Source organism: Lemur catta, chromosome 5 (genome assembly GCF_020740605.2).
Source record: "Lemur catta isolate mLemCat1 chromosome 5, mLemCat1.pri, whole genome shotgun sequence".
In the NCBI taxonomy this organism is placed as follows: Eukaryota; Metazoa; Chordata; class Mammalia; order Primates; family Lemuridae; genus Lemur; species Lemur catta.
The window spans coordinates 102,761,073-102,785,424 of NC_059132.1; the positions used below are offsets into that span (position 1 = coordinate 102,761,073).

The 24,352-nt window shown below is 37.3% G+C and overlaps 1 protein-coding gene across 1 annotated transcript in view; it reads right to left on the reverse strand.

The window, feature by feature from the left end:
* Positions 1 to 24,352, reverse strand: part of TENM3 (teneurin transmembrane protein 3) — a 437,141-nt gene that overhangs the window by 60,421 nt on the left and 352,368 nt on the right. The window contains exons 12-16 of the mRNA XM_045552462.1: positions 20,521 to 20,667; positions 8,175 to 8,391; positions 7,038 to 7,157; positions 6,220 to 6,481; positions 878 to 1,145 (exon numbers count right to left, since the gene is read on the reverse strand). Coding sequence (XP_045408418.1) covers positions 878 to 1,145; positions 6,220 to 6,481; positions 7,038 to 7,157; positions 8,175 to 8,391; positions 20,521 to 20,667 — 1,014 coding nt within the window. The remainder of the gene's footprint in view (positions 1 to 877; positions 1,146 to 6,219; positions 6,482 to 7,037; positions 7,158 to 8,174; positions 8,392 to 20,520; positions 20,668 to 24,352) is intronic.

Here is a 24,352-nt window from a genome sequence, read left to right on the forward strand (position 1 = left end):
ATTTACATGTTATTATCAGGAATAAAAAAAACTAGCAGTAAACTAATAGTATGAATAAATCATAAATGAAAAACTTTTCAGAGTTCACAACCAAACATGGATTTTAATATTTAGAAAAAAGTGAAGGGAGAAGTGGCAACTACCTGATTGATTTGAACTAATTCAAGTCCAAATTACAAATTAATTTCAGAATAGAATGTCTACTATATTTTCAGGTGAGAACTGCTAGAACAAAACCATGCTATCCTTTAGTTTTTGATGTTCTGAGCTTGAGCTTGAAGTTATCCTACCTATCTCTATCGATCCATATCTCAACAAGTCTAACTTTGATTGCATTGTCCATTCATTCAGTCAAACAACCCGCTGGATGTTTTCAGACTGTTTCCTCTGAATGGACTGGCCCTTCTAGTTAAATGTGCTGAAATAATTCTTGGACACAAATGTTGTCTGACATCCTGTTAAATATCATTATGAGTTGAAACTACAGTAGTGTTAGGTACAAAAAAACATAAAAGAGGATAAGGAAGGCTAGGGAGATAAAGTTATAAAGAAAAGAAGAAAATGAAAAAAGGAAGGGACACATTAAAGAAAAAAAAAAAACATGGAGGGAAAACAAAACAAAACAATGTGACAACCTGAAATCTCATTCAGAGAATTCCTCTATAATTTCAGCCAGAAAAACTGATATTTTCTCATTTTCTTCTTTTTGTCCTACAGAGCACATTCCATTTCCCATGGTACATCTAAACCAGCCAGCTTGTAACTTCCCTAGAACCTTACTCCCTTTTATGACTTTTCATGGGTGATACTTAATTTTATGATAGTTCTGACTTCACAAAAGTTTTTTCAATGCAGTAAAGATATAGATGAAACTTACCAACAGCTTCCGATAGACCATACACCTTCTGATTATATGCGTCTGTTTTGTCCCATATAAAAGTATACGCCAAGTTCGGCGAGGCAGGGAACCACTTTTGAAAGAGTCTTCCCACTACGGCTACCATGAGATGAACCTTCATTAAATTAAATGGTATAATGGACTGTGTCATGGTGATCTTGAGAACTGACTTATACCCCGCAGCTCTGGAACTCAAATAGGAAAGTTTCAAATCTGTTCCTGGAATTGTAGTTTCCTCATGGAGTACCTAGGTTTGAATAAAGCAGAGGCTTCAAACTGTGATCATGTATGACTATCAGATGAAATACGTTTAAAAGAACCTAGTACGGCAACTAAAACAAGACACCGGAGTCACTATTCACAAATATGCATTTGAGCTGTTATCTCATTTCAACAATTAGAAATAACTCTGCTGCCAGCCCAACTGTCTCCTCCTAAAAGCCTCTTGTCATTTATTCTGAGTTAATCACACCTCAGGTGCTACTGTTCATACAGGAAGCACTGTGTCTGCTCCATCAGGCTGACATGCACTGACTTGTTAGTACAGTAGTCACAGCGGATTCTCACTAACCCATCTTTCACCCCAGCACCCTGGAGAATTACAGCAGACAGTTGTAAGATGGCTGGCTTAGAACAGGGATGAGGTCTAGGCCAAAGATCTGGCCTATGCCAGGTGGCTCATTTAGGGATTAAATCTATGCCTAGAGCCTCATCAGCTAACTGGTCACAGCCTATAAAGCTGGTAAAGACAAAAAAGATCAATTCTTTCAGGTTAAATTGTAGCAAATTCCACATCCATGTTGAGAGGTAATGTAACAATAGCACACTCTCATAATTAAACATGGAGCTACAATTTACCATTGATTTTTGATGAGATGGTAAATGGGCTAATATTTTAGAGCCACATAAAATTTTTCCTAGAGTGCAACTAAAATGTTATTGAATGAACACAGAAGACACTCAATACATACTTTCTGATTTGAAATTGAACTGTAAAAGTTAACATAAATTTTTGCATAAGATTACCTTCTTTACAAATTTTTAAAAATCATACTCTTAACCCCACAGTTTATCTGTCAATGTGACTAGCTCAATGAATGCTGACACATTTACATTAACAAATGTAAAATACAGTGTGCCAAAACATTATTTAATTATTTTGTTAAATATATTTTACATAGCATATAAAATTTTTCTAAAAAGTTCAGATTCTCTTTACCAATGTTCTTATCTTTTATTAGCTAAGGGAATAACAGTTCTTCATAGGCTCACTATATACGTTGTAAAGTGCAAGGCCATCTATGTTCAAGAACCCATGCCAGGAACACACTACTTTCTCTACTAAGGATTAGCGCATTAACTGCCATGTGAGTTGTATTTAACTCATGCTAGTTTTGAGCCCAGGGCCTCGTGAAGCATATGTAACTCACCTGTCTTTTCACCTGGGGAGCCTTGAGAACTATTTTTCAAGTTGCATATAACTCATGCACAGAAAACAATAAAAAATAACACATTTTTCATTAAACTAGAGAGGATCATTTTGTTTTCAAAGTTTTTATTCTATTTTCATAATAAAACACTGTGGCCACAGGGAAAAAAATTTTTTTCCCAGTGTGGCAGTCAATGTGTTAGACAGCATTCTCAAAGGCTTCCTCGTGCTGTCCTCTCAAGATTGATCATGCAGACATAAGGGACTGCTTTAATGTTAGACAAATCTTAGAATAGTGATTCAGTGTTTCGTAATGGTTCCCCTCCCCCAACACCTCTCACTCAGAACAGTTAGGAATGATGTATATCTGTCATCCCCCAATATTAATAATTTAATAAAAATAAAACTGTTGATACTGAAGGTATAGCTGTCAGTTTCAATATAAACAATAACACAGTTGGAAGTAGCACAAATAAATGGATTAAACAAACTTCCCTTTGGCCCGTGAGCCAGTGCTGGCATGACGAGGGATGTGGTGCAATGTAATAGATCAGGAAGGCATTGATCGCTAAAACAGACACACCCATTCATTACAGTTGGAGTTTTCCTTACCAAACATGTTGACTGAATTCAGCCACAAAACTTTCTTACGCAAAATAGATTGCAAACATACAGAAACTTTCTAGAGCTCTATTAGACCTGGGGAAACCACTAAATTTCAGATTGACAGTACTTCTATAAGACTGTAGGGCGTCAGGGTGAACAGTCCAGAGAACTCATTGTTCACCCCCGATCGGGGTGAAATATCAACGGGTTAGTCTGAAAAATAGATTCTGTGACCACTTGAATGGCCCTGAAAATACAAGATTGAACCCTAAAGCGCATAATTTATCTCCTCTTAATTTATTTCCAAAATAGTTTCCCATAGAGTGGAGAGGTTTTCTATATGTAAGGGATCCTTTCATTAATATGTATATTCTGTGACCTTCTAGAATTTTCCTCTTTATCTCAAAATATGTGTTATTCCTGCTTCTAATAACTGATTATTGTCTCTGTCATTAACCTACTTCCATGGAACAAATATCTGTAATTTTGTTCATTAAAGCATGTGCTTCTCCTATGTAATTTCACTTGACTATATTATTTTGCATTAGTAGGAAAAGTAAATCCAGCCAAAGTGGGAAAATAAACCACTAAACCTATTTTTGCCAGCTGCGTGATCTCTAAGTCCCATTCTTGACCCCGTAAAACATTCAGTTAGAAACTACGTCCTGCCAATGCTGCCTTCCAAATCTGTCTAATATGTTCCCTCTTCTCCGTTTCCATCACCATTGTGACTGTTAGGAACCTTCCGTCTGAGCCCCGGATGTGTAGTTGACAATAATAGCCTGTTCACGGATTTCTGTCTCCTATAAATAATGCATTTTGCCACTTGAGTTAGCTTTAGAGAAATGCTGAAAAAAAGGGCATTGGTGCCTTGGTTCCACATTGCTTAGAGAACTCAAGGTCTCCATTGGATTGTATTTTAGGGCCACTCATAATGTGGCCACAGTATCATCTTCTGCCTCCTTACCCACACACCTTCTGCATTTAAACTGGTTACCAGTTTTTACACTACATGACTTGTTCTTAACGACCACACTGCTGCGCACATATTTTCCTTAAATTGGAAATAAGCTTTCCTCCCTTTTTGGCCTACTCACTCTTAAAGGCCAACTTACTGCGTGTTGCTTTGTTTGGCTTCCTTAGGAACTGACCCCTATTTTGAACTTTCACAGTTCTGAGTGAAAATCTCTACCACATTTAGAATGACAGGACCCATATCGAATTCTTTTTACCCTAGTAAAGTGCCATGTACTTGTAAATTTTTACCAAACGTTTGCCTACTGTATGAATGAATGGAAAAAAGACACCATGTATTCATGGAATTGTTTACTACTCGAAACCCATTTCAATGTCCTGATTTGCTAGAAATTTGCCACTTTCAGACAGACACTGCCTCTAGGTTAAGTCTATCACAGGACTGACTGAGAAGGTTGGAGTTACTGCGAGAGGGACTTGGGGAGGAAATATTAAATCGAGGAAGGTTACAATGAACTTCCTAAAGCTTCAGCTCAAAGTCAGCTTGACAGTGGTACAGTTAATCATTGAGGTGTCACTCCTGCATTGTGCTTGCCTATGAGCCTTTTTGATTTTTTGTTAGCCTAGACCTTCTTGGCTCACCCCTTCCAATCTCTACCTGCACTCCCTCCCTACTGATCTCAGCTCACACTTTATTTACATGGAGATGACTCCCAAATTTGTATCTTCAGTTTCAATCTCTTTCCTCAACTCCATTTTTTCATGCCTGCTTCTACTCCAACCATGTTTGTCCAGGCTACCATCATCTCTCCTGTGGATGACTGTGATGGCCTGCTTGCTTTGACCCTTGCCCAATATAGAACATTCTCAGCACAGTAACTACAGTGATCCCTTAAAGAAGCAAATTGGGAACTGTTACTGCTCTGCTTAAACACCTTCAATGGCTTCCAATTACTCAAAGTAAAAAGCTGTCTTTGCCATGGTCTTCACTGGTTTGTCATTTATGTATCGCCACCTTCACTCCAGCCAAGCCTGCTGTCCTCTCCATTCCTTGACCAAGCTAAGCCTGCTCTGCCTGGAATGCCCTTCTATTTCCAGGGCGTATTCTTTCGTTCTCTTAGTTCCTGCTGAAATATTACCTTCTCAAAGAGACCTTCTCAGACTGTACTATAGAAAATTGCACCCCTATCCACTTTCCCCTGCTTTATTATTTTTAATGTCTCATCATAACCTGACATACATTTACTGTTTACTTTCTCCATTCCTGAGCTGGTGAGCTCACTGAGGGCAGGTACTTCATCTGTGTGGTTTACCACCTTGTTCCTATAGAACAGTGCCTGGTACCAAACAGGTGTTCAATAGTTATTTGAAGAATCAATACCTACATGATGAGTGCATTGTGCACTGTCTGGGGAATGGACACGCTTGAATGTTCTGTCTCAGGGGGATGGGGGCAGGGGGAGGGGACGGGTGTATAACTACATGATGAGTGTGATACGCACTGTCTGGGAAATGGACACGCTTGAAGCTCTGACTCAGGGGGATGGGCGGGACATGGGCAATATATATAACCTGAACTTTTGTACCCCCATAATAAGCTGAAATAAAAAAAAAAGAATCAATATGACAAAGCTTCTATGTGCTGTTGTATTTTAAAGAATTTTTATTTAGCTATTTATGAATAAAGTCCATTGTTATTGTGCCTAATGTCCTACCTTTAAAATCTGAACGTTATTTTTAATTAGAAACATATGAGAATGAAAACAATCCCCAGATATTTCAGTAAATAAAATGAATGGTGAATGTATGGCTATTTCTTTAAAAGTTATATTAATGAATATTTTCTGTTAAGAATCATCTTTTCCGAAACATTTTTTACTTCTAATTAAGCAGTATATTATTGAGAGTAATGACATGTACAACAGAACTTGCCATCAACAGCACTTGGTACAATGGCAGTCAGGCTGTCAGGTACATGTAAGCGCTAAAAATTTTTTTCATCGAGTGAATGAATGAATAAGCAGAAACATTATTAGTGATTGAGTTTAAGTTATTTTCTTATTTGACTACAACTAATAAATATATACAGATATAGCCTGAAAAAAAAGTATTTTGAGTAGATCTTCAAGAAATAATCAGATAGGCTACTATCACAATCCCTACTCTAACACACACACACCACATTCTGTATTCCATGCTATGGAATTAATTAAGATAGCATTGGAATTCTATAATCCTTTGTAAAGATTCCTTGGCAAAACACAATTTGAAAATCTTTTATGTAAAATAACTGCTTGCTAGAATATTTTACCTGTGTTTCAGGAATAATGGGGCTGTCTTCAGGAGAAGATCTAAAGAAGGTGGACAGAGGTGATGACACAATGATAGGATTTGGCCTCACAAATCCGCTCAGATCACAGCTGGGAATGTCATTCTCTTCTTTCTTCATGACTAGCGTATCCATCACATAAAAGACATTCCACGGAATCCACACCGTATGGTACTGAGTGAGGAATGGGGATCGTTCAAATACCAAAGTTAGAGAAGCTCCGCCATTTGCCACCAAGTCAAACCTAAGGAAACACAAGATACACTTAGTGAGTTGTCTGGATCGCACGGAACTACCAACCCATGCTTCCTTAAATTAATATGCTCCATAAAGAAAGTCAACTTTTTCTCCCAACTTTTATATAAAGTATTTTCAATTCTATAGGAATGTGAAAAGAGTTGTACAAGGAACACTCGTATATCATTTATCCATTCACCAGTTTGGTAACATTTTCCCAAATTTGCTTCTATTAACTCTTTTTTCGAAACCATCTGAGCTTAAGTTGTAGGCATTATGAAATATTATCCCTAAATATTTCAACATGCATATTCTTCTAAGACAAAGAAAATACTCCTATAAAAGCACAATACTATTATCATGCCCTAGAAAATGAAATCAACTTTTAAAGAAGTATATGACTTTCAATCTGTGCCACATGTACTGTCACTGGTTTCTGGAGTCTGAAAGTTGTTGCACTTCCATATAAAAAGGGACAATAAAACATGATGGGCGATGCAAGAATGTCTAGTTTTTATTCTTAAAATCCTTCAAACAGAGATAGTGTGATGGGACTAACTCACATTCCATCCTGGCGGGTAATAGTATATCCATATTCTGGGTAATGGAAAAATGAGACATTTACTCCAATAAGTGGAGTTCCATCAGCAGTTAGTACTTGGCCTCTGATGACAGATGCAAGGCTGTGGGAAAAGCAGAAGAATTAGAATGAACATCTGTCTTCTTAAGCCAACATTATCATGATTTATAGATAATCCAACCTAAGGATAAAAATAACACCATCCTATGCAATCAATCGTTATTCACAAAAACCAGACCTGAAATACTCCCAAGATAATGCCCCTTTTAATTCAGTGTAATACATTCTCTAAATGCCTTGTGTTTACTTTGAGTTTTAATTTGTTGCAATCTGTTTTTTGGAGCGCTATCAAGACCAATAATTTAGAGATGAATTTTGAAAATTATGAACTCTGCTTTTTTTCAATAAGTCATAAGTCTGGTGCTTACATGAACAAAAGTATACTTTCCAATTAATTCTGAAGCAATCTGTAAATCTTCAGGGACCAAGAAGCACAAGATTTAAGGGGGCAATAAGGAACATTTGTGCAACAACTTTTAATCAACTGCTGGGTCTAACTGCATTAATGCTGTTAAATTACTGCAGACCCAGGAGTTCTAGTGTAAATCATCTTCTTTTGCTCAGTAAGGCACGAGACACCTGCTTTCACTTACTGGTTTATTTTCAGGTCATTACTGCTCTGTAAAGCACCAGTCAAACAGCTTATGCAATCTCACTGCCATGCCGTTAGCAGTTCCATTACATTAATTCATAATTTATATTATTTAGTGAGCTCAGCTAAAAAAAAAAAAGTGCACTTCTGTTTTGCCTTTTGGGGTCTTTTCATTGCTTCTTTTGAAACATTTCCAACTGTGCTAACAAAATCAACTAGTTAAATGAAGATTTATTGACTCCGTAATGGAATGTCCTGTTATGTCTCAGGTACCGAAATTGACAAAGCGTGTGAACTTTGTCAAAAATGCTTGAATCATGCAGTTTGGTGAAGAATTTGCCGAAAGAGGAAAAACTATATTTTAAAAGAAAGCACTTTCCTCAAATTCAGTTATCAGCATTTCACATAAAGTGTCTGTAACTATTGATAATATGGCTATAAATCTATAGAAGGAAAAGATGCACTGACCTCTTATTGAAAGGACTTTCTCCAGGTATAACATGGGTGCTATCAGATCCTATGAGAAAACTGATGCGCTCGTAGAAGGATTTGGCAGCTTGCTGAGATGGTGATTGTAAGCTTTGGCTAATGATATCCTGAGGATCCGGCAATCCGCGACAGTAGGGCTGATTTTGGCAGGAACTCTGTAAGCAGCAATCAGGATCCATACAGTCGATGAGTCCATCTGTAGAGAGAAATGTAACCCAGTAGGAGAATTCTTTTTATGCCATAATGTAGAATAAGTTTTGTTTGTTCCTTGGTTTTTTATCCTATATCAAGTGATCTCCTACCCCTCTCTGACAGTAATTTCTATGAGGCATACTTTTTAAAACCAGATGAAATACAAACAGTTACGTGCCACATAATGAACGATGGACCACATATACGATGGTGGCCCCCATAAGATTATAAGATTGTATTTTTACTGTACCTTTTCTATGCTTAGATACACAAATACCATCGTGTTAAGTTGCCTACGGTATTCAGTGCAGTCACATGCTGCACAGGTCTGTAGCCTGCGAACCATATAGGTTTGCAGTAGGCTATACCATGTAGGTTTGTGTAAGTGCACTCTGTGATTTCATACAATGATAGAATCACCTAACGACACATTTCTCAGAACGTATGCCCATTGCTAAGCGACACATGACTATACTTGCATCTGCTTTCATAGAGAATAAACATTTGGATTAGAGATGGTTGAAAAGAATCATATAATGTTTATTCTGAGTAAGAAATAAAAAATTACCGATTAGGGCCAGGCATGGTGGCTCACGCCCATAATTCCAGCACTTTGGGAGGCTGAAATGGGAGGATTGCTTGAGGTCAAGAGTTTGAGACCAGTCTGAGTAACATAGTGAGATGCCATCTTTACAAAAAATTAAAAAATTAGCCAGGCATGGTGGTGCACACCTGTAGTCCCAGCTACTGGGGAGGATGAAGTGGGAGGATCGCTTGAGCCCAGGAGTTTGAGGTTACAGTGAGCTATGATTGGGTCACTGCAGTCCAGCCTGGGCAACAGAGCAAGATCCTATATTTATTTAAAAAAAAAAAAAAAAGAGAAAACTATATTCAACGGCCCATGTGAGTACTCTGTTTAAAACATGTAACCAACCCATTAGTGGATGAGTGTGTCAGGTTATGATGGTTTTATGACATTATCCTTTAAGGTTATTATTTACTGAATAGTTGAAAACATGAATTTTGATCTGCTCAGTAATTATATTTCTCAGTATAGATTAACATAAATATTCATTTCTGAAGACTTTAGTCACTCTTGGGAGAACTGAAAAAATAGTTCTATAATCTTCAAGTTTAAGTATTAGGTCTTGGAGTGACCCTATCATGGCAAGCACAGCTGAAAGTATCTAATGAGTTATATGTTTTATTTACACAGTGTTTTTAAATAACTTTTATTCTTAAAAAACTATACTAGCCATTTATTTGCTTCAGGTCACTCTTATTAATAGAATATTAGCTTGCCCCTTCATTATCTGACAGCAACCTGAGACAAGAGAAAATAGACAACAATGAATTAAATTACCCGAGAAAATAGACAACAATGCATTAAATTGCCTGGTCTAGAAAGTAGGGAAACAACAACTCAGGTAAGGTAAGAAACAAAAGGTGTGGAGGTCTGGCTCTGTGCCCTGAAGTCATTTTGCCCATCTGCAGAATAATGTAGTGAATACATATGTTTCCCCTTCTGTGAGCAACAGCTTTAAAATTTCAACTGGGCATCCAGCCCTCCGCACCTCTCAGTCTATGTGCACATCCCCCTTGCATTTGCTTCAGAAAAGTGTAGGGGACCCACCGTGTCTACCCACTGGAGCGGTAATATTAAGGATTGAGAGGAGGGAAGCACAAACTATATTGTATACTTTTTATATCAGAGTACCACAGTCAATGTCAGGAACTATCTAAAAAGAGATTCTCCCCCACCCTCCAAACAGGCCTGAGTTGTGAGGTTGTGAGGCTGTGAGGCTGGGGTTGCTGTAGTCACCTGCTGTCACCACAGAACCTGCTGGGGACCTGGGCCATCCCAGCACGAGCAGAGCCAAGCGCTGCAGAAAAAACGAATAGGTCGTACACAGTGACATCTTTGGGATTTCTGCCATAAGCTGCACTTGACCTCCAGGGCCTTTCAGTCATAGAAGCTAAAGCATTCCCCTTTTCCTTAGCATGTTAGGGTTGGATTTTCTGTCAGTTGGAACTGAAAGAGACCAAACTTATCCAGAGACAGTAACTATTAATAAAAACTTCTTCACTATTTCCCTGTAGTGTGGGGTAGGGGAAGCTTAATAAGTGAATACTTGAATTAAATTTACGAAGTTGGATTGTTCATATTAAGTTTTAAGTTTTCTGTTACTGCATTTTCTATACACATGAAAATGTATGGGTTAAAATTTCTGATAAGCACATCTTATTACATATTGTTTCTTTATGATTATATTTTCATGCAGATGTCTGTTATATTTCTAGAATGATGGGTTGTTAGGAAACTGCATGTTTATGGCTTTTACAAAAATCTAAAATCATGTTTTAAGAAAATCAGTGAATCTGAGCTTTGAAATTTCATATAAATTTATCAAAATATTACTTTATTAGCCAAAAGACCATGAAGATGCAAAATGTCTAAATATTTTTCAATATTTCTAGTGGAAGAAAGATGAAACTATGCTATAGGCTTATTTTGCATGAGAATATATTGCAATAATAATGTAAAACATTGTATTTTTTTCTCCATCTCTCTCAAAGAAATGGAGGTGTAAGTTATTAAAATAGAAGTCTAAGTTCTATTGTAGTAGACTATTGACCTAGTGCCCCAATATAATTTTCTGGCTTCAAAAAACAATTAAAAAAAAACCCAACCCTTCAGCAGCAATTCATCATCATATGTTGAAATTTTATGAGGACTCTTTTAATATGTGTTTTATGATATAGTTTCTTTAGAGTCCTTACTTGATGGATTTAGAATAGGTGCATATGCTTGGGAGAGTAATTTAAGATAATATTTGATATTCTTACAGGTTTTCCCTCTTACATTCATTTTTGAACAAAAGTAGAAACTACTCAATAGGGAAAGTACTTCCAAATATTATATTTTATCTCCATTAATTTGGCAAATTAAGGGTTAAGTACTCCTCCTCCTCTTCTCCTCCCCCTGCAGTACTCCCACGGTGTCTTCCCTTAGGCAATATATGGTACAGTTGCCAAAGAGGAATGCTCAAATTTAGTCATTCATCTTTGTTAGTTTACCAAAAGCAAATGTACATCTGGCATGTAGTCTGCAGGTCATAAAACTGCATGAGATTGACACCTTCTGAACTAATCAGTTGGAAATGCATTTTTACAAGCCTCTCTGCTAACATCAATCAGACAAAGAATCTCATTTTCACCAGCCAAGATGCAGGGACACAGTTTGTTATTTTTCTGCAGAGTTTATCAGTAACTTGCCCAAGCAAGTGACGGATGGTTATGAATCTGGCTTCCTATAACTTGAGAAAACATTTTTCATTTTTTTGTCTGTATTTATCCAGCAGCTAGGGCTATCTAGTACAAATAAGTTGATTACCCACTTGCCCAAATGTACAGTGTAGTAAAATTGTCTTTGTGGAATGGCTTCTCAAAATCATCGCGATTCCATTTTAGCTTTAGGAATATTAGGTTGGCTTACATTTATATTGGCATAGAAGCCATATCTAATAGCATTAATCATAAAAAATCTCCAGGAAATCAAATGTTCAAAACCCTCTGAATAATGACTTCAATTATCAGTTAAGAGTCTTTCTTTACTCAGGTTAGGTTTCGCAATATAAGTGGTGCTCTGATATAAAGTAGATAACATAGTTTATGCTTCCCTCTACTCAATCTTTAATATTATGGCTCTAGTTATCTTTTCTATCCATATTTTTAAACATGCTCTTATCTTTCCTTAGGCATTTTCACTGGTCTTTAGCAGTGCCTGGCAAACTAATTTTGTGAAGAGCTAAATAGTAAATACTTTGGGCTTTTCAGGCCACACAGAATCCACTGCAACTATTCAACTCTGCCTTTGTAGTGCTAAAGGAGCTAGACAATCTATAAATGAATGGGTGTTGACTGTGTTCCAATAAAACTTTATTTACAAAAATCAGGCTTTGGCCCAGAGACCATAGCTTGCCAACCTCTGGTCTTGCTTTAAGGTTTCTACCCTGTCCTATTTCCTATTTTCTTTTCGTCATTCTTGAATTTTTTTTGGCAAATTTAAGCAATACACATTTTGACAGATTATTAAAACTCTGACTTCAAGTCTGTTCCTAAGTTACCCTTTATGCTGGTTTTACTCTGCTTGTCAAAACTCTCACTTTCTTCTTTCAAGGAGCAATGGATATTTTTATTTGTTTTTCAAACAAATTTACTGATTTACTGACTGGATAAAAAGTCATGAATTTTCTTTTTCACTCAAAAGGTAATTAATGTCTACTGCCCTTCCCCACAATATTTGAAACTAACCCCCTCTCTACCCCCTACGAGTGCTAAAATAGAGTCAGAAATTCTGATGTACTATTGTATTTGTGGACTTTAGAATTTTAAAAGCGTACAGGTGTACCTTTCATTGCTCTTTCCAGCCATCCTTCTGTAATATGCATGAAATGCATTTATTCATTACTGCGTTGGTATCATGTTTGGTTTTCTGTACATTCTTGTTTTGTCTTTATCAGTGCTCTCTCGGTGGCTTCATTCCTCATGTTCATGTCATTTCAATGCTAGTAACTCTAGGCCGACCATTCTTCTGAGCTATAAACCTACAAACTGCCTTGAAGACACTTCCACTTGGGTACTGCACAGGCATCGAAAACTTAACGTGGCTAAATATGATCATAACATACCTATATATGATTTTCTCCTCCAAACAGGCTGCTCCCGTGTTTCCTATTTCAATGAATGTTTCACTAACCCCCAATCCCATTTCTCAAAGTAGAAACCTATTTCCTGTTTTATTTACAATGAGTGTTACTTGTCTCTGTGCTTATGTGTGCTCATCAGTTAGTTCCAATTTAATAGTGAATACATGTGATGTTTCTTTTTCTATTTAGATACTTCACTTTGAATAATAGTCTCCAGTTCTATCCAAATTGTTGCAAAAGCCCTTAATTCATCCTTCTTCATGGCTGCATAGTATTCCATAGTATAGATATAGCACATTTTGTTAATCCACTCATGAATTCATGGGCACTTGGGTTGATTCCAAATCTCTGCAACTGTGAATTGTGTTGCAATAAACATTTGAGTGCAAATGTCTTTTTGATAAAATGACTTCTTTTCCTTCAGGTAAGTACCCTGTAGTGGGATTGCTGGATCAAATGATAGGTCTACTTTCAGTTCTTGAGGAATATCCATACTGTTTTCCATCTCCCTTCCTTTTTCTCTGCACTTAATCAATTACCAGTTCCTTCTTTTCTTCGTCCAAAATCTCTCTTGAATCAGTCTATTTCTTTTCATTTCTCTGAAACTGCCCTTCAGGCCACCATGGTCATATCTTGGCAAGATCTCTACAATAGCTTGGTCTCCCTTCTCACCCCAATTGTCCTCTACGCTTTAGCCAGAGTTACCATCTTCACACAATCATCTCAGTCAAATGTCTCATTCAACTTCCTGAGGGCTAATCAAGGTCACTGTTGTGTCCCCAGCATCTAGTACACTTCTTGGCACCAAACAGGCATATAACACATTTGCTGAACAAAAGAATGAATAAGTTCCTAAACAGATCTAAACTGTTAAAATATCTTAGAAGCATATCAGAGGTACCCTCTCTTTTTCTTTTATCACCTTTTCCTTACCTTCAGACACTATGCTAATCCTTGATTTGCTATTTCTTTTTTACTCTAGTAAGCACTTAAAATTGTTCTTAACTGGACATTAAGCAATCCCAACCCACAGAATTATTAAAAGTATAGGAAGAAATCATAATGAAATACTATGTATAATACTAAGTATAATCTTACAAAGGCCCTACTTAGGAAGACACACGCCCAGAATTCACGAATAAAAAGATAAACCTCATAAAAATTTACCTCATATTAATTGAAAACTTCTGCATGACAAGACACCATAAATTACAGAGTTAAAAGATTAGTGAAAACCTGGAATAAAATATCTGCAACACACTAACAAAGAATTAATAAGTGGAATGCATAAATAAATCTTGAGAGTTAAAAAGGAAATATTAAACAACTCAATAAAAAAAGGAGCAAGAGAATTAAGTGAGCAATTAATAAAAAAAGAAATACCAATGGTCAAGAAACAAATATAAAGATCATTAATCTAATTAGTAATTAGGAAAATGCAAATTCAAACAATAAAAATGGGGTTATTTTCACCCATCAGACAAAATTCATATTTTTCATTTTATTGAACAATTTTGTTTATGTACAACGATTAGGTAAGAACTATGAACATGGGGGAAATAAACACACTCATCCTGATAAAGTGTATCATGGTGGAACCTATTGCAAGGCAATGCGGCAGTAGCTACCAAAATTAAAAATTAAAATATCCTTTGACCCAGTAATTTCACATCTAAAAATCCATCCTAAAGAAATACTTGTACATTTACACAAAAGATTTATATGCAGATACACACACACACACACACACACACAAACTCACTACAGCTTTGTTTCTCTACTAGGAGCAAAAAAATTAGAAACTAAATTATTATCAATGTATCATGGTAAAATTAATTAGTACACCCATGTTTCTGTTGTAAGGAATGAGATAGGCCTATATGTATGGGCATGAAAACAATCTCTAAGACATATTCTTTGGAAGAATCAAATTTAGAATAGTACTTATCCCATTTAAGTTTAAAAACATGTAAATTCAGTGAGGAAGGGGTAGAAAGATGCCTACCATCTTATTTATTTATTTATTTGTTTCTTTCTTTACTTATTTGGGACAGCTTCTCACTCTGTCACCAGGCTGGAGTGCAGTGGGACAATCACAGCTCCCTACAGCCCCAAACTCCTGGGCTCAAGCGATTCTCCTGCCTCAGCCTCCCAAGTAGCTGGGACTACAGGCACATGCCACTACACCCGACTATTTTTTAAATTGTTTTATAGAGACTGGGGGGGTCTCACAATGTCACCCAGATTGGTCTCAAACTTTTGGCCTCAAGCAATCCTACTGCTTTGGCCTCCCAAAGTGCTGGGATTACAGTGAGCCACCAAGCCTGGCCTATTTATTTAATTTTTATTTTAAAATTTGTGTTTGGAGAACACAGCAGTCTCATCCTCCTGCTAGAGTTATTTTTTTTCACATATTTTCAAACATGTCCTTATTTTCATTTGGTGCCCTCCAAACTTGGACCACTTCCCTTCATCATACTCATTCTGATGCTTTATATTAAAATTTCATTCATTTTTTCTCCTCTTTTTTTTTACTCCAGCCCATTCCTACTTTTTCTTATAGTTTAAATTGTATGTTTACATCTTTCATTTATTTAATATTTATTTATTTATTATTATTTCTATCTTTCTACTTTCCGAATAACCTCAGCTGAATTGTGATATTCTCAACTGTGATCAGCCCCTGAAGACTTGAAAAAAATAATGGCTGGTTTAGGTACATCTTTCTGATATACCCTCACAAAGTATAATTCTGAAGGACAAAAAAATAGCTCTATTTACTTACAAGTAAGGTGTGTTATTCCTGGCAGGAGTTATTTTTTGGCATTCCACCATTCTTGCACAAAGTCTAGTATGAATCTTTTAAAGTCATTCTTGTGCCCTCAACCATCCAATCACCAGGACAGGGCTTGAGTCTCATGCCTCAGGGACCCACAGGGGAGCTATCCACTGGAGGACCAGACAGGGAAGCAAGATGTCAAAGGAAACTTTGCCTAGATCTCCCTGATGAGAAGAGATATGGGAGTGTGGTAACAACTGCCAGAGACAATGCATTTTGGAGAAATCATCTTGTTGAAAAGTATCTGAAGTTTCTGCACAGATAGAGTGATCTCTGGCAAGCTGCTGCATTTTGGTGCTTGCACAGTAGGGACATTATTTGGGGAGCTATTTAAAGTCGAGGAACCGGTTGTTGAATGAGATTCTTAGTGGGCAGGCTGGATAAAAGCAAGGATGCTTATAAAAGTGTACAGGGAGGATTAGAGAGCTGCCATGCCAATCTTGGGCCTGGAAAGCATGTCAGAGGTTTAGCATTTGTTTTCTTGTCAAGTGAAAGGGCTGTAACTGGGGGGAAGGGAGAAGATAGAGATTAGAAGATTCCTTCTGAAAGTAATAATAGTCCATGAACCATGTGAAATAGTTGTTGGAGTACGTTGTCTGATTATACTAACACTAAATGCTACGGAGAGCTGTTAATATTCCTATACTAGAATCTCTCTTCTGCCTGCCCAGCATCCACATGCCTTTCTTCTGGTGACGGCCCTTCAATTTTCCTTTGGGCAGGTGACCTAATTCCTAATGAGAGTGAGGCTCAGGCCTCAGGTAACCGGTAAAAAAGGCATCGTCTTGTCCTTGTTATGATAGTGAGATATGAACCCAGAGCTGGTGGTAGCCATGTTGGGGAAGAGATGGCCTGAGAATGCTTCCAACATACAATAGAAGAAAGCAGAGTTAAAAGATGAATGAACTTAGGTTTCTGGTATCATTCTTTGAACACCTGGCTACAGCTATGTCTGAACTTTTTCAGTTATATAAGCTAAGAATTATTTTTAAGCATAAAATTGTTTCAGTTGAATTTCTCTTGTGTGTAACCAGAGCCTTCCCTGGTAAGAATGATTGAATAGAACCTTTGAGAACAGGATTTTCTTGCTGGAGGGAAGTGAAAGTCTGCGGTAGGGTATTCTGTGAGGCAGACTGGACCTCAATTTAGGTGGCCGACTGAAGAGGTACTTAAGAAACTGAAGAATGTGGCAGGACAAGGTCGCTGTCTTAAACCCCGCTCCAGATCACACAACATTTAATAGTGACCAATTCCCATCTCTCCACCTTTGTTTTCTGTGACCGCAGCAATTTCCTGATCAGAGTGAGTTTGGGGATATGAACAAAAATGGCTCCATTTAGAGGGGTATTAACTTTGTAGATGAAGTTGGAGTCGAAGAAGAAATATTTTTCAGCCAAGTCTAGGTAGGTACCATTGATCATTTGCTCTGAGGCTTTCTCGACCAGGACAGAAGGGCAACCAGTTGCTCTCAAAGTGTCTACATGCCCTGTTTGGAGATGTTATCCACAATTGTTTGATCCACTGACCATTTGTTTCTGACTTCCACTGCATGATTTAAAACTCTAATATTCCATTGCCTGCCTTGGTCCAAATGATCTGCTCCGGCAGCCGCTGGTTGGTACCTGGAGCTGGATTTGAGAAGTAGTGTGGGGAGGTGCCTTGTCGATTCTGCATGGAGTGGAGATCTTTGTCAGGGCCCTTATTGTTGGTAAAAGATTGCCCTTACTTCTGAAAAGCTACAGTTACCCAGTGTACATGACAGATGTTTGTATGAACCTTAAAGTTAGCAGGTTCAATTGGACAGCAGGTGTAGCTCTTACGAATGCACAAGTGTTAAAAGAGCAGCTAAATATAAGTTGCTCCAATCTGTTTTATTAGTAGTCCACTCCTCCTTTTCCTCACAAAGAGTTCCGTTTTGAGCCTGCTTTTTCTTAAGCATTTCAGAGAGATAAAGGGAGACAGAGACACAGAAAGGCAAAAAGTGACATCTATTTAGTAAGAGCCAGATTTTGAGAATCTTTAGAATCAGACAGTGATGGCAAACTCGACTGGGTAAAGTCAAGTACAGTTTGAAGGAAAAGGAAGATGCTTGCCTTAAGAAGATATTTAAATACTTTCCCGTATGTAGAGGTCTTTCCTAAAATTTTTTTGACATATCTTCTTCAGTTCCAGGAATGGTAAGCAACTTTCTTTGATTTTCTTTTACAAAGATTGTGTTCCACAAAGTTGCTCAAACTAGACTACAGTAGTTGTTTATTTCTGAGTAGGGCCGAATCAACCTAGTCTTCACCCTCTCCTCCTCCTTAGTTACCTTAATGTGCTAAATCAAGTTTTTAAGTTATTCTCTGGCTAATTCACCATTTTGACACCAAACTTAGCCAATAGATCCATAACACTGCAGTCACCATATGTTCTAGAATTCTAGGTATGGTCCCAATTTTAAACATTCTGTTCTGTTGTCCTTATATAATGATATCCTTCATTGCCAGTTTATGCCCCTTCATTTGGGGTTTGGTGTGGAAAATATTGTCTTTACAGACACAGCGAATGTTTAAGTTCAAAGAAGCCTCTAGCTCAGGTTATAAGGCATCCAGGTTACAATCTTGGGGCATAACAAGGCTGGCACTGAGATTCCTTCTTAGAAGATCAACAAAATTAGGTTAGGGACAGGAATACAAATTGTGTGAGATAAGCAGAGAATCCACAGGAGGTCTCCTATCAGCTCACATTTCCCCTTAGAGAGGGCAGTCTAGAGATAGCACGGTTTCATGCTAATAAGAATAAACAAAGGGGAATGAGGCCAATTCACAGTTGATAAATTTGGAGGAAAAGGAAAAACCTCCTTAGCTGATAACAATACTAAAGAGTTGATTAGCCCCTAAATTACTCTGCAGTGTCTCTGCAGACTTGGCCCTGCAGTTTGCGTCCCTCTGAGAGTCTGTAGCCTCCTCAATGTAATCTCCTTTTAGGAGACAAAACCTGAAATATATGATCAAGGAGAAAGAGAAGCTCTCCTTCCTCCCTAGGCAATAGCAACAATGGGTTAGGGGGTTCTTTGGGGGACACTAAGGAGGAGAGCTGCCATATGGGCTGTGGTTCAGAGAGGATTAATGCTGCCATTTCTATGAAACACATTGTGGAGAGGAGCAGGGGCAACAAGGTATTATCAGATAGGAAAAGCTACGAGGGTAGGGACCCCTGAAATCTATCAGGAGCAGGAGGAAAGGAGGCTTTGGCTCCAAATTTGTGGTTCCAGTTTTTTGACAGTCCAAGTTAAAAGAAAATAGGGAAACAATCAACAGTCTGCTAGAACCTGGAGGGGAGAATTGCAGCTCCTTGAGAGAAAGCTAATGTACACATAACATTTGGTTTGAGAGTGACTGTGGGCCCAGGCTAATAAGGGTGTGTGTGTGTGTGTGTTTGGGGGTGCAGGGGAGGCTGAGGACTTAGTTCTGGTCATTGTTTCCTAGAGAACAGTCTTGATGTAGAAAGGAAAAGGCTGTTCAATCTTCTCTGACAACCTTCTGTGAAATTCATTTAGTTAGGATGAGCACTTTTGGAAACAAAAGAAGGGAAATTGGATAATAATAGCTGCCACTTACAGCATACTATGTGCCTGGCGATACGCTATGTACTTTGCATACATTTTTTTTCACTTAATCCTTTCCAAAAATTTTTTATTCCTATCTTATAGATGAAGCAATTGAGGTTTAAAGAGATAAAAAAAAAAAATCTTGTGTAAGGACACATAATAACTACACAGTAAAGATCTGTCTGACTCCAAAACCTGCACCCTTTGGCCAACACCATATTGTCCCTGTGGGCATTTTCCAAAGGGCAGGGGCAGTGTGGGGGTCGGGAAACCCACCCTTACCCACCGAGTAAGTGACCACAGAGGCCCACATAGGAACTACAGCCTTTCTAAAAACGCAGTCCTAAATGTGTGTCAAAACTGAACAGCTATCAGGGTCAAGTATTCCATCACTGGAGGAGTAATCACCAACTCTCCACCCTCTGAAATTAAAATACGGCGGCAGCATGAGGGATGTGCTCAATGGGGAAAATAATGATTCTTAACAAAGTCGCTTAACTTGGGAGGAACAGCACAACACTTTTAACAGGGTGTAAAGTTAAGGATAAAAAGACACTTGAGCACAGCTTCAAGGGGACTGTTCTCTGTGACTGTTTAATTTTTTCCATCCATGCCTTTCAAAAGAAGAGCTTAAAAATGCCTTGCATCTTTTGGAATGTTAGCTATTAAAATACTGCTTTGGAGCTCCCAATTCACAGAGCCCTAAATACTGTAGTTGAGGAGAACAGTCCCCCGTGGATTAAGAAAAAGAATGGAAAACAATGGACATTATGCAGTAGCTTGGTTACCTTGCTGTTTCCCCAAATGATGACAATCTTGCATTTGTTTCAGGAAAAATAGGGGGCACAATCACTCCATCAGCACTCCCACATTTTTCAATCAATCTAATCTATGGGGATCAGACTTCTTTTGGCAACAGATACCTATGTACTCCCCGTAACTTAGAAACCTGTGCTCCGGCACACACTTGTTTCCATGCTCAGCATCTCTTACCTCCTTCATTGTCCTTGCTGTCTGTGCAGAGGGTCTCCATGGCTACATCACAGCCTGCGCCTCTCCACCCGGGCTGGCAAACACAGTGCCAGCCGTTTTGGTCCAATGTACATCTTCCATTGCTGTTGCATAGACCAGGGCAACCCTCTGTCAAGACAAAGAAGGAAAACACCAGTGATTTGAGTATTGAGAGTTTCTGCACCTAGAATAAACAGATAAGGGACACTTAGTGGGAACAGGCCTTTATAAACAGCACAAATACTGTAATTGCACATGGATAGAAACAGCAACATTATCTAAGGAATCTAATTCTTATCCAAGTGGCATCTTTGATTGGCCTGGCCCTTGAGACACCACTTACCTGTGCAGGACAGAAATATATGCAACGATCCACTAAGTAGCTGCGGGCCAGACAAAATTAACTTAAATTTTTTTCCCTTAGCAAAGCAACAAGGTCTACTGTATGGTGTGAAAACACATCTGGACAAAATAATTTCAGAATCCCTAGTCTAGATTTTTAATCTGTTGTAAACATCACTGGTCATTTATCAGGACATGCCTTCTTAAAGCACCTTGTTGCTTTAAAAAATTCCCTCGAAATTCAAAAGCATGAAAGTGGGTATGAGGATATGAATGATGCTAAAAAGAGAACATTAATTTTATCTGGCCTCAGAGTTGCCGTATATTCATGTGAAATTACAGTGCATTAAATAATTGCACAAAGTATAGGCCAGTATCAATGACTATACTTTATGCCAAGAGTACATTCCTTTTCACAGAATAAGCAAAGCCCAGGAAATAGTGAAGCAGCTTAGCATCTATTCTAACAAACATTAGGATTCAGGCTGCATACGGATGGGACAGGACCGACAGGATTTTCAACTAAATGTAATAGCTGTGCATATTTGATTACTTAGGACGGACAAAATGAAATACCATAAGGACCACAATAAAACATTGATAGACTGAACAAAAACACGGTAGTGACGTGCTTCAAGACAGATAGCGAAGAGTGATATTTTGTGACAATCTCCCTAAGGCTTTTATGCTGTTACCTTTATATCCTATCTTGTCTGCTTTTATGGGCAAGAAGGGAAAATTTGGGAAACAATTAAAATAATTTAATATACCCAAAATCTATAATTGTTTCAGTCTAACATGACATTTAAAAAAAACAATTTTTGTCACTTCCTACTGATGATATCTGGCATGCAGCCAACATGATCTGTTTATGAGGATGACGCTTAGGTAGATTCTGGTGTTCTTGTTTATGAGTGTGATATGACACCAACAAAAGCAAGGACAGAAATGCTCTAAGATTGTAAGAATAACTGGCTATTAATCAGATCTCTTTGGACAGAGCTATTTATAATTTGGTATAAAATATAAGTTAATAGATATACTTGCTCTAACAATTGGGGTTTGTTAGACAGCTTCTTATAATTAGAATGCTACTCTTGTTTCGGTGACAAAATTTAAGGGAACAATCTGTTTAAAGATGTTTATTTTAAGTCTGTATTTAAAGATTTATTCATGTATTGGTTTCCCCTCCTCCACTGTGGAACTTGAAAAGAAAATAAAGAGACATTCTGTCTCTTAAGATTAGAGTTAACAGAAAGAAGAATATTTTGACAGTCTCTCGTGGAAGAGTATAACGAAATTATCCTTATGGACACCATCAGGTCAGGAAGAGATTAATTTTGCTGCTGCTTTTCTTTCAGACAATTACCATCTGTATTTATGGATGATTCAATGCATAAAAGGTGAATTTTCCTTATGGATGTGTTTTTATTGTTTGATTTTTACGAAAAAGAAAGGTTTAATTGCCCCACTGACAGAGAGGTGCAGCAGCTAACTGCATGCACACAAGAGTTGTTATATGAAAGCCTGGATATTGCCATGAATATTTTCATATTCTAATGAAAAGCACAAACAAGGAATAGAAAATAGGTAATCTGAGGAGAAAGGGAAAGGGAATTTTCTCTTCTGAAAAAATTTTTTCCACCTATTTCTACTATAACTGAAGACATGAGAATCTGCTGTTTTCTGCTGAACAAGGTTATCAGTTCTGTTTTTATGGAATGCACAATATTTTGCAGTTTTTTTAAAAAATAAAAGAGCATAAATTATGATATATTTTGAAGCATTTACAAAAAGCCAAAGAAGTTTCCAGATGAGATAAATGAGATTTCTCTCAACGTATGTTAACCAGAATCTTCTTTAGATTGACAATTTCTTACTCTGTGATAAAAGAGTATTTGTCATTCTTTAATTTAGAATTTATAGCTCATTAGCTGAATTGCCAAAAATGAAGACCTCAAAGCAGGAAAAAAAACCCTAAAAAACAAAAAACAGCAAATGTACTGTTATCTTCAGTTTTTGGTTCCAAAGAAAACTAATGCTTTTACATAGCAATGAAATCTGTGATAACCCAAAATTATAAAAATGAGACACAGACATTTAAGTCTCAATACTTTAAATCCAAGGCATTTCACATAATGTAAGCCTGATTGATATTTTACAAACTATGCATGGAAAACAGTCCATTGTCATACCTAGTGCAATCTGATACACGGTTATATATAGATATATATGTAGATATGTCAACAAAGAGCAAGTATACAGTACCTTTAACTATCTTATCCAAATAGTGAGCTTGGGAAATTAAAAAGGAAAAAAGAACAGACAGACATTTCAGAAGTGTCACATGGGACAAGAAAATTTTCAGAATTTACATGCAAATCGAGTAGCTGCAGCTGACATAAGACTCACATCACACGACAGAGATGCCTTCATATCTTCTAAAAATGCAATGTATTAATGTTTTAGCAAATGTAGTCATGATTCCAGGAAATACTCAGCTTTTTCCAAGAAAAGTATGCACTAACACTACTTTTCATAGATTATTTAGAATGCACTCACCCTCATCTTTTTAAGATTATAATTTATAAATAGCTAAGTAGAAATGGAATCAATTCTTTATTACTAAAGAATTTTGGAAATTTACAACTATGAGATCTACAAATAATCAAAAACTTTAATAGTAAATAAGCAAAAAAAGAAGAAAGAAATTGAGACTCCTTGAATAAATGTAACATGTTTACATTATATTTGAAAAAGGCACGTATAAGTTCTGTAGAAAATGGTTATTCAGTAGCCCTTGCCTGCAGGCCAGACAGACAATGCTGTTTCACAGATGTAGCCCATTAGGACATGGGAGCATTCTAAGATCTAGTTTATTTTCAGGAGTCGACTGGAATAGGCTCTGTTCCTCACAAAAGGTTTGTAGGAACAGTTGGGATTAAGCCCGAGTCTTTTGTGGTCCCTGTCCCTGCCCCTGTCCATGTATCTTTCATGAGGTTATATAATTAGGCTACACCTTTCCTCTTGAACAGAGACATAAATGCTTCTCTCCTTGTAGAGACCTAATATATTCTTAATAAGCCTCAAATCTTCTTGCTTTGTCAAAATTCATACATCTTTAATGATCTAAAATTGCTTTTCAAAGATGCTTATGTTGATTATTTTTCATTACTGACATACGCAAGTGGTAGCAGAACTCTTAACAGAATGATTTAAACTGTAACTTTCAGTCGAGCCACTCAGGTCTGGTGGTTCTGTCATGTGCGTAAACAAAACTGTAAATGGTTTTGACACATACTGTACTGTGTATATAAAAGGATTCTTCAGTTTGCCACAGGATTCCATTAAAAGCTTCTCAATTGCATTGGAAAATAAACATGTTTATAGCTATTGACAATATATTGCAGGTAAAATTAAGGGGAAGAAGAAATAGTGTTAAGCACTACTAAATTATAACAATATAATAATT